This window comes from Pimephales promelas, chromosome 16 (genome assembly GCF_988280905.1).
Source record: "Pimephales promelas chromosome 16, fPimPro1.hap1.1, whole genome shotgun sequence".
Lineage (NCBI taxonomy): Eukaryota > Metazoa > Chordata > Actinopteri > Cypriniformes > Leuciscidae > Pimephales > Pimephales promelas.
In genome coordinates, this window is record NC_142784.1 from 18886184 (window position 1) to 18898340 (window position 12157).

General features: G+C 39.9%; 1 protein-coding gene across 1 annotated transcript in view; it reads right to left on the reverse strand.

Moving 5' to 3' along the window:
• nlk2 (nemo-like kinase, type 2) overlaps positions 1 to 11889 on the reverse strand; it is a 74573-nt gene extending 62684 nt beyond the window's left edge. The window contains exon 1 of the mRNA XM_039662917.2: positions 10223 to 11889. Coding sequence (XP_039518851.1) covers positions 10223 to 10692 — 470 coding nt within the window. The 5' untranslated portion in view covers positions 10693 to 11889. The remainder of the gene's footprint in view (positions 1 to 10222) is intronic.
• Between the last annotated feature and the right edge of the window lie 268 nt (positions 11890 to 12157).

Consider the following 12157-nt stretch of genomic DNA (forward strand, 5'->3'; position numbering starts at 1 on the left):
GTTAAGGCAAACACTGACTGGCTCAAGCCTGAGTCAAGCAAACGTTTCCCTGCGCTCCGTGTCATCAGAGAAGCTCAGAGTAGAAAGCTAAAGGCTGATTTATACTTCTGCATCGGACCTACGCCGGAGCCTCTAAGACTACGCATTGGTTTTCATTTATCCTTCTGCGTCGTTGTCCGCGCAATTACGCTTGCAGAGGGAGCACGTGAAACCTGGGGAGAGGTCCTTGCAGACCAATCAGAGCGCTTGCGGTACGCGTAGAATTGACGCGTTGTTACATTTTTGGAGCGGTGCACGTCAGGGTACGGCAAAGGGTACGTGCGCTACACACAGCCTACGACGTAGCTACGCCGTGAGTTCGACGCAGAAGTATAAATTGGGCTTAAAGCTAGCTTACAGGTGTTAGCCTGTAACCAAAACTCACTGGGATGACGTTCATGTAAATTAGCCACTGTTGCTTCCAAACTCCCAAGAAGGGCTGCATGAAATATCAAAATAAAAATCAATATCCGTAATGCGATCGCGAAGTCTGCGATTTAAATAAATTTGTGCTTCTGGTTTCGGGTTCCAGAGTTCAACCCTAAAAGGATGGTTTGCTTAGTCAGTGTCTTTTTATAAAAAAAAAAAATATATTTCTTTTCTATGCAGATGCACTCCCTAACCAATGATTAATTCTTTCCAAATATAGCTCAAAATAATTTGGAGAAAAATCCTGTATTTTTTTTTTTATCACAATATGTTTTGCACAAAAACAAGATAACGTAATGTCAGTGTTTTTCAAACACTACCATTTAAAAAAAAATCCTTTCAACCAAAACAATAAAATAAAAAATAAAAAATCACATTCAAGGCGTTTGTCTGAATTTTGAAGGCTACATAAACAGGGCTGGTTTTGCTTAGGGTGTGTTTCACAAGTCTGTTTTGAATGGATGGCAAACAAACCAGACAGATGGCCAGAGATATATTCAAATTTCTGTTTTAAAGACATCCTGTCGGTGGATATTGTTTCTATATTCAAATCTGACAGAGGGAGATCCAAACCGCATTTATGACACTCGCCCATAGTATGCTTAAGAAGAAATCCAGGTAGCTTTTAGGCAGAATTGAGATCGGGCAGCTAATAGGACAGCTATAAATATAAGCACAGAAAGTGTCAGGGGTGTCAGAGCTCTAAATGGAACGGTTCAGTCTGAGCAGAGGGCTTTTTAATTAACAGTTCTGCTCTCCGAGGAAGAGGTGGTCTTCACAGTATTAAAGCCAAAGCAGTTTGACCTCTGCTACACAGCAGACACAATACACAGCCACATCCTCTCTGAAAGCCTCATGCGTTTTCCCTGTTTTGACTGAGGAACACTGGCGAAATCTCCATCAACACAACACTTACACTTTTAAGTAGAGATGCATGACATATCGGCCACCATATCGGTATCGGCTGATATCGGTTCATATTTAATATTATCGTTAATAAAAATAATAATGTATTATTTCCTTCAGCTGAGACACTTTAGATGTGCACTGTTCAACAAAAAATTATTGAAAATCAGTTAAACAAAGGAAAATATAGTTCAGTGCAACAAGTCATATTGGCTACATTAATCATGAGAATATTATAATTGTGTGCTTGAGACATGGATTTTAAATGGTGAAACTTTTGCTTTTGTAACCAGGCTGTTAAAAATCATATTTAAATTTGGATTTAGATTTATCGGCCGGTATATTGGTTATCGGCTTTCAAATATAAAGAATTATCGGTTATCGGTATCAGCCAAAATCGGTGCATCCCTAACTTTAAGCATTGAGAAATAGAGGTAGGAACCGCAAAAAAAAAACACAAAAAACAAAAAACAAAAGAGGACGAATAGAGGACAAAACGGAAATGGCTGAATCTCACTAAACTATTAAGAAATGTCATATTCACCACAAGATCGAAAGAAATTATATTTGCAATAATGTATGAAGTAAATGAAGCCTATATACCATTAAGTCTTGCACCAAATGTTAACTGTATTATTTATTTACAGCCCATAAAAATGCAAGCCCTGAAAATACAATGCATTAAAGGGGTAATGCATTGCATATTTTTGCAATTCAAGTAGAGCAATTCAACAAGCTTTTCTGTTTCAAAAACATTTGTCATTATTTTAATTATTTTAGCCTATTGTAATGTGAAAAAGAATTGTATTGTAATCGAAAGAATTGAATTGTAATATGGATCATTTGAAAGCTTAAACACTTTAAATTCATCTTGTGTTTTGAAATTTGATACTGTAATACACTGGAAATGATCATTAAAATCCTTTTGATGGGCTCAATGTTTGTGATATCAACTTTAAATTCGGAACACACCATGGCTAGACATTTTCTAGCAGGTTAAACTGGAAAGTACATTTGCATATAATTGCATTTATGCATACATGAATCATGATGACAGAACTTGTTCTGAGAATGAATAAATGAATGAACGAACGAATGAATTAATATGCAATTTCTTACTTTTTCTTTTGATTTCATTTTTGGGAGCAAATGACCCGCACATTCTGTTGTGGCATTCATCCGAACAACAAGGAAAACAAAACAGACTAATTCTCAGCAGTGCAGTCAAGATCAACACGAGTAAAGCCCAGAATAGGCTGACAAAGGCAGGTGAGTGAAGGGTTAACGTACACACTCCTGCACTCTTTCACCCCCAACACTTCAAAGGTAAGCTGTTTCTCTGCTCGGTCTGTGCATCTGCCAAGCCCAGAGCCTCCTAAGAGCTGCTTCTGACTGTTGCGGTTGTAAAAAAAAAAAAAAAACTTGCCCCGTCTGTGAGCCTTTCAAGTTCAGAGTATAAAAGCACCAGGCCGCCTGCCATTATAATTCGCCAAAAAACACACAAACAAAGCTGCAGAAAAACCACGGGTTGAAAAGAGAAAGTTAAAATCTACTCAACAATCATGTAACGACTCTTTCAATTACGGGGGTCATATTGATAAACGATCACTTCAGACTAATTAAGACATTATTAGATTTTAGATAATGGATGACGAGAGGAAAACTCAGAGTTTCAGGTTCAGTCGTGTCGAAAAAAAAACACACCGCATGGCAAATCATATTTAATATTCTAGAATTTCTAATGTTGTTTAAGCATGTTTGATCAGCAGCTAAACAGCTTGGTTCATTTCAGGGAGACATTCGAGGAGGATATCAGGTTTCTCTCCAGAAAACATCAAATTTTAATCATTCACATTTCATTTCAATTTTACATGTACAATAGAGAAGGGAATAAATTAATCATTACATCAATAGCAGCTACAGCTTGCGCTCATTTTCCTGTAGTCTTCATAAACAACTTCATATGTACTTCTTGAAAAGAAAACTCTGTGATCTTCAGAGATTTGGACTCTATGCAATCTTAAAGTAGTTATACATCTTTAAAACTCAAGCCTCAATATTATTAAGCTGTGATCTTTTACTAATAACCCTTATTCCACACAAACTACCATTCAGTTTTGCGTGTGTATACTGTATATATATACATATATACTGTGTGTGTGTGTGTATATTTTTATATATATTTAGCTGTTTAGAGAATTACTGACAAATGTAATCTAATGGTGCTAATTTAAAGCCATTTTAAAGAAAGTAACTTCAGACGGGATCTTAAGAACATCAGACCTAATTCAAGCTGTCCGTGACCATGCTAGAAGATCAAAACGTGAACGCAACAGAGACCGGCTGACACTTTAATGGACAGCGAAGACTCAGATACATTCCTGTGCAGAGCCATGCCTCTTCCCTGAGAGACAGGGGCCTATGGGGGCATAGAGGAGAACCAGTTCAACCGATTTTTCTGAAAATCAACTAAACCCAATGCCAAATAAACAATAGCCTATTATACGGGACCCATTACATGCGAATGCATGCATGTGTCTGGCATTTCTTCTTTATCAGCACTGGCTCTAACAGCTCACGGTTGGAGGCCGCACGTGTAAAAAAAAATAAAATACAAGCAAGTCATGAGGGCTGTGATTAAGATGGAGACGGAGATATAGTTATCTGGTAGGTCTCTGTTTTTGGACCTGGTTTGAGCAGCAGGAGGCCTGTGGGACGCAGGTTGAACAGGCCAAATCTGTTTTTATGATATGTATTGTTTGTGTTAATATAAATACGAGCAAACTGTTGGCAACAGATGGTGTCATTCTGCTCACCTACTAAGTTCTCCTTGTGAATCAGTTTATCTTTTGGGCACTAGCGAGGGCCTTGATTCACAAAACATTTAGACACTGATGATTCAATTACCTGCAACACGACTGCAAGATCATACATTAAATATAACTAATATATCAAAGCCATTGCTGTATAAATGGCAATGATATTCATTGTAGTTTGTTAACAAGTACAGTGTCAATCAGTTCATCAAATGGTGTGCTCAAACTTTTAGCTCAAACAGTAGAGCGTAAAAATGCCATGGTCATGAGTATTATTCCCAGGGAAACTAATAAAACGTTTACCATGAAAGCAATGCAAGTCACTTTGGATACAATTGTCTGCCAAATTCTTTCATGTAAAATGTATGTAAATGTAGAGTAATGCAATGTAAAGTTATAAGAGGCAAGAAATGACCAAAGCTGCATCCTAAACCTGACTAACAAGCCACATTAAAGTACATAAAACATAATACAGGACACACATGGAATTCCCAGAACCCACAAATGAGGCTTCACTGTCAACTGAAGCCTTCTAAAATTACAGCGGTTTAGCATTTAGCGCTCCTGTTTCCCGTAAATTTGTTTACGTACACTATGAGTCAGTCAATCTGCAAAACTACAAGCGTACAGGACATGCAGGCCAAGGGGTTTCAAAATAAACTTTTTGACTGAGCATCAGGCCATCCTTAAAAATATTTTGGTTTGCAGTAACAGCAATTTTTTTTAAAAAAAGGGTCGGTAGGTAGGTCTATATTTTTTTTTTCCAGGATTCAGTGTAAAAAAAAAAGTAAAATTTTGGTCATGGTGATCATGATTTTTTTTTTTTTTTTTGTATTGCATACTGTGACGTCACTGACTGGGTCTTCAAACTGCGCATCCACCAATAGGTGTTATTGCAACCTACAACCGGTTACGTTTTTAGGCCAGTCACAAAATGAATAAATATCTACTGTATTTGTTATGCAGCAGTGTGCAGGCTTTTTTTTCCCCAAATACATGAGATATAAGCAAAAACAAGTACAAACACATGGTGAAACAAAGAATACAATTAAACAAAGATACAAATTAGCCTATATACACAGTGCTTTAATTTCAGAAAGGTCTAAAATTAGCTACTTTTCAGTTAAGTGTGTTGCGCTGTCTGAAAAGAAATTTAATTTAGTAAATCAAATGTAAAATGACACTGCATGGTTTATCATAGTTAGATTAATGCGTATTAAAGTTTAAGTTAATAATTCAAGAGCTGCGAGTGATTTTTCTCTGCCTTTTGTTGTGTTTGATTCCCATTACTGGCTCAATCGTCACATGTTTATTAGACTACTGCCCCTTTAAGACCGCGTGCGGATCTAACAGATGACTGATGCACCACCATATCCTCCCAACTATTCACATCCATTTAAGACATAAACTGTGTTTAAATGAATCTCAGAGCAGGTCATTTTAGATTTTATGTATATTTGATAGTTTAGCTGCGCACATGAAGCCCAAAATGAGGCTATAGCCTACTTTTCTTGTCCCGTTGCAGTGCATTTCGGAGCACGCATCACCTTGTGAACAGCGTCTCTTGCGCAGACTTTTGTGCTTTTAATAGCTCTTTTAATGATTGAACCCGTACGCAGTTTAGCAACAGTACAGACTGCATTTTACAACAATTACCGATCGTGCTGATTCTGACGGTACGTTTGGGTTTTAGGAAGAAATGACAGCGCAACGCTGTGAAGGGAAGGAAGTTGCGCTATTGACAGAATGCGTCTGTAATGGTTTCATCTCAAATATCTTTTTATAATCTTTGAAAGCGGAAATCTAAAATACAATTAGAATAATATCCCAGATCTAAAGTGTAGGTAACCACGTTCTGTCCTCATTGTCACTCATTAAGCAGGGCTGTCATGTGGTTCGCGCTGTGGCTCCGGGTGAGAGATCGCTCTCTCTCTTCTGGACTGGGAATAGCAAAATTGCATCAGACAAATTGTTTAATATTATTATTATAGCCTATATAGAAATGGTTGATATTCAGCCCATTTAATACCGGGTTTACCAAGCAGGAACACTGACTGAAACGAAGTGAACGTATAAGCCTTATAGACAGTGTGACACGGGTAAACCAATCGTGTAAATATAATCAGATGACTATGACGCCACGGGTTTTTATTAAAAAAAAAGAACGTAGCCTACGTTTGTAGACATAAGCAACTTTCACAATACTAACTAAAATATCATTTTATGGAATTTGAATTAGTCGTTTGAAGAGTAAAAAAAAACAAAAAAAAAAAACGGTCGGTCTGAACGCAAGTTACAACCGGCAAGTCGGTCGGACTAAAAGGGAAAAAAAATAAAAAATTGGGTCGGCCCTAAATTGACAGGGTCGGTCGGGTTACGGCAAACAAGAATATTTTTAAGGGTGGCCTCAAGAGATATGCCATTATATCTTCCACATAAGCACTCCACACTATTGAACTCATACTAGAGTGACAATTTTGAGGGTATTATTAACACATATGGGTTTTACCCATAAAGCATCAGACCCAGCAGTTTGCACTTCATTTCCTGCAGACTAGAATATGATCGAGTAACGCTTAGCACAAGCAGGGTCTCTTAAGCATAAACCATCAATTATATTCCATTTCATTTTCATTCTGAAGGGTGTAATATAAACCGGTTTGCAAAATCACTGCACAAAATGCTTACTGTGAAAAAGCATTACTTCCTGCAATTAAGCAGATGCAAAAAGATAATATAGATTACAATATCAGATAATTCAATTCAACTCCATCGGCATCAGAACCAGTTTGTGACATACACTTTGTGGCCAGGCCAAAACCAATTTATCTAAACTTTTGCAGCTGCACGAATGAAAGGGCACTAACTAGAATGTAAAACACCAGCCAAAACAGCCTTCTAGTGTATAGCTAACACAAGGACCAAGCTCACACTTCTCCTTTATCCCAGCACAGGATCTGGGTTCCAATTAACAGGGTCCCTACGAAGTCTTTGGCCCTGTTTACATCTGGTATTAAGATACGTTTTGGCCTATCAGATCACAAGATGAAGGAGCAACATGACATCATGACTTTTGCGTAAACATACACGCCACTTTCGAGTCAGGTGGCGTGTTATCTCTACGCATTTTGAGCTATCCGCGTGTATGCGTGTATGTCTACACCATTAACGTCCGCGTCATTCCGCGTATCTGTAGACGCAGTCAAATCTCCAGTCATAAATGCCATTAACCCCAGTGACAGTTAAGTTTAGGGATGGGGTTGAGGTAAGTCATATCTTTTTTTTACCTAGGATGGTGAGGGAACAGTCATAAATGCCATTAACCCCAGTGACGGTTAGGTTTAGGGACGGGGTTGAGGTAAGTCATATATTTATATAACGTTAAGTCAACGGCGTTCATAAACACGCTGAAAAGCGATTATGCATCTTGATAGCACGCCAAAAATAGAAATACGAATTGGCGTGGCATACACACGCTACTTCATGAGATCAGTCTGGAAGGAGACACATCATAGTTTTAAGAAAACACATGGAGAGCGGCAGCTTTCGATTCTGCGCTGATAGCTTCAAGACCAAGACGAACGATGTGAGTGTGTGTTAAAAAAATCAGGGATGGTGAGAGAGAACATTGTGTTGGTACATCTCCCATTATGTTTATGTTTACGCATTATGAGTTTAATAAGGGTGCAAAAGTACCATAAAGTATCAAAATATATGATCATATGACCTCATCTTATGCCTTGAGAAGCATCAATCAGAAATTGAAGTAATTATGCACTGAAATCCATGCTTTTACATGAAATCAACCATTGGTTGTAATTAAAAGTAAAAGATAGCACGTTTCTATAAAACATCTTGTTCTGTATTCCAAAGAAGAAATACAGGTTTGGAACAACATGAGATGTATTCAATTATGACAGAATTGTCAATTTGTAACTTTTTGCGTAAATTATCCATTTAATTACCCATGGTTCTGCAGAATGTACACCCCCTTTAAGAGGGTGCAAACCCTAAATGATTTTCGTCTATGGTCAAGCCTCTGGAGGACAGCTATAAATATACCAGCAGGCAATGGTGCAGATTAAAAGCAGACAATGAGCAACAGGAAGCGATTTTGAGGAAAGGTCAGGCTAAGATTGCATGGGCGGAGGTAGGCAGGGTGGCTGTTGATGAGAGCTCCCCTAGTTTTGTGGCCCCTCTGCAGGCACCAGTTACAGGTGATTCCTTTGGATAAACACACAGAGAGCCAAGATGTGTGCTAGAAAAAGTCAAAGAATGAAAATGGCCCATTATTTTCATTTTGCCTATTGTGCTGCTTAATATATTGCTTGTCCCAAGAATTAACTCTCAGATTAACCTCTGAACAGAAGTCGTGGCTGAGTCTTCTGCAAGGACAGGACGGTGTGTGCTTAAAAAGGATATTGCGTTTCCTTGCTGTTACAAACTCATTCTGAGAACCAGCACTCTCCTTCCTTAAAGAATTACACATATTACTCAACTTTTCATCTTCGGTCTGTATTGCCCTGTGAACTAGTTTGGTTGTGGTAGGAAGAAATTCATAAGTTATTTTCTAGGCACTTACATAAGGGGGATAGTCCAACAACAACAACAACAACAACAAAAAATCATTTACTCACCATCAAGTTGTTCCAAACTATTTTTTGAAGATATTTTGAAGAATATGGTTAACTGTTGCTGGTCACCATTGACTTTCATTGTATGACAAAAACGGAAGGGACCAGAAACTTTTTGGTTACCAACATTCTTCAAAATGTATTCTTTTGTGTTCAACAAAACAAAGAAACTCATACAGGTTTGGAACAACTTGAGGGTGAGTAAAATATGACAGAATTTCCATCTTTGGGTGAAGGATCCCTTTACTTTACTATTATGTTCAGTGTTTATAGGTTCATGTAGTGAAAAAAACACCTGTGTTGGGAATTTCTCAAGACACTCAAACTGACATGAATTAAATCTTGAGCATTTAAGTGAGCTTATCCCTTAAGTAGAGCGATGTTCCCGTAGTGTACATCTTAAATTCTTTGTCAAAAGCTGTCCCTTATTCTTGCCCTTGTTGAACTGTCACATGGAAATCTAAAAATAAAATCTAAAATATGGCTCCATCCTAACAAGCCTCACAGGTAAAACACTTTAAAGGTACACTCTATAAGTTTTGGTTTAGGTTTAGTCAGTTATTGTTACAATGGGCTAAATGATCATTGTTATGCTATTTGTCCACTCTTTTTGATAAATTGTAAACATAATGATCCATACCATCACTCTTTAGCTGTTATATCATTTTTCGTAAAGCATTTTGTAAAGTAAACCAACACACTCTCGTGGCAATTCATGCTATTCACAGCTTCAACTATTTTACCTAAAATTGGTGAATAATTCATACAATCTCATTTTTTACATTTTCGTTCAATTGGGTTTGCTTTTTGTCTAAAAAATCACCCATTTTCATACAAATTCACACAAAATCGTCATTCAGTAAAATAGTTATGTTTTCTCAGGGGATTAAGTTGACTAAACATTAATATTGTCAATTAGTGGTGTATTACGCAGGATTCACCTGTCAAGTCGAGATTATGAGCTTGTCACATTCAAAATGTGACTTGAGAGAAAGCACTCATGTCCAATTTTTTAACTAGGAAACTAGTAGGCGTATTTTATTATGATGGCAAGTGAAGGCAACATTCCTGGAAGTAAATTGGTCAAATTGGTCTCCACAGCTGGTCATGTGACATCAACATGGCGGCACCCATGAGGGGGGAGACCAGCTCTGTGTGGAATAACAGCTTTTTTTCTATTATTCTGATGTATCTTGAGTCTTCATCTTATGAGAGGGTGAACATAATTTTAATTATACTTCCCAAATATGCATTCTTTATTTGTAACTTTTTTATTTGCACATTAGCCTACTTTTAAAGGGCACTTTCAAAGTCAAAATTAAAGTCGTACACATGCAGCGACAAAAGATCAACTTTCATTTACTACAGAAGTTGGTACAATGTGATTTAATCACTTACCAAACAACACCGAAAGCTCCGTATCCGATCGGTCTGTCCGGCTCTATATCCAGCTGTTGCTGTAAGTGATGCGAGTGGTGGTGGTGGTGATGATGATGCGCCTTCACGGCGGCGGCTTGAACTTGCGCCGGGGCTGTGGCGGCCGCCGGCCCCGGAGCTTGACCAGGAGCGGGCGAGGGGAAGTACGGCTGCTGCTGGCTCGGGTTCAGCATCACCGCCGCCGCGGCAGCAGCAGCAGCAGCTGCGGCCGTGGAAGCGTGCTGCTGTACGGGGTGCACGGCAGCGGCCGAGCCGGGGTGCTGGAGGTGATGCTGGCCCGGGTGGTGATGGTGGTGGAGATGGGCGGGAGGAGGGAGATGGGGCAGCTGGTGGTGATGGTGCGGGTGATGCGCTGCCACTGCCGCGGTTCCGCCGTTGTACGCAGCCATCATTTTCGCGGCATTGGAAGCCGTCGTTCCGCACAGAGCCATTCACTCACTCAACAGCCAGAAAATGAGAGGTGGAAAAACAAAACAAAGAGGCGAACGAGATGGAGAGGGAGGCTGCCAAGATGTCAAACTCTCATTTAGCTGTCATGGAGCCAAACGACGGGTAAAACAAATCAAAGCATAAATGTCCGGCATAGCTTACATCAAGATGAGTGTGAAAAGGTGTCATACTAACAACTCTCCAGCTTTGATCTGACCTACTTCGGAGGATCTTTTGCGTTAGACGTTCCAGACTAGCAAAATGACAATCGCGGACATCCAAGAAAAATCTCGCGAAGGATAAACAAAAGAAAAGTAAAAGAGGAGAGAGGGATCAAATCAAAATAACGCGCTCCCCCCATAATAAATCAATTCCGCACGGCCTTAAATCTCCCTCATGTTGGAGGAATGAGGAGCACCTGGCTTTGCTCTAAACTCGGGCTTGTATGGAAAGGGAAATTAGGCGAATAGAACAAGTTGCGTGGGGAATGCAACATTCATCTTTTAGATTTCCTCATATTTGCCATTTTGGGCTCATCCAGCCCTGTTTCCACCGCCAGGGCTGCATGCAGTTTGCAGAAGTTGCGTGGATCAGGCCAACGTTGCCGACTTGGTACTTGCTCGCCAGCTTACTTGTTTACATTTCCATTAAAACGCACAAATCCCCCGCATGAAAAGGCTGCTGCTACACTGTATCGATCCGGAAAGCTTGTCTTGCAGTATGGCGCTCTGTTGCGCTCGAGCTCTGAGCTGTAGATGGATACCTCCAGATCCTCTCCAAATGTCAAAATCCCCTCGAAACACCCATCACGCTGATCAACGGAGCAATCCGTTTCGCTGGAAACATTCTTCCGAAGCTTTCAACTTATTTTCCCCATCGATAACGATGTGCTCGTTCACCGGCGTGCCGCGCGCTTGCTCCCAGTATCGTGGGCATGTATATCCAGTGAAGAAGAAATCAAAATAAGAACATCCAGTGTTTCTTACAGTCATAAAACAGGCGGCCAGCGTCCTCACCCCCTCGCCGGATGGTGCTGCCAGGACCTGGGAAGGCACACGCGCAACTCTGCCGTCTTGGGTACCCGTCTAGTCCGCGTCCGATGACAGGTCTCTGAACCAATCACGTCGCTCTTCTGAAGTAGCACACCCAATCAGCGGCCGAGAGGAAGAGACGGAGGTAAACAGGCCCTTGTTGCATGTGGAAGCTGGCGCCATTACGGCTACACGATACTGTAAAAGACAGTGACAGTCTACGGAGATCTTGAGCCGGAATGGAGAGAGAGGGGCCCTACTTACCCAGAGCTATTACGCGAACATGCCATCCAATTAGCACCTGCCATTGAACTGAGTCCCTAGCCTGAAAGGAGAGCTATGATTCGCTGTCCAATCGTTTTTCAAATGAAGAAAATGCACAGTAACAAGGACTGTCAAACATTGTACAATGTACAGTATAGTATAGAAATATATA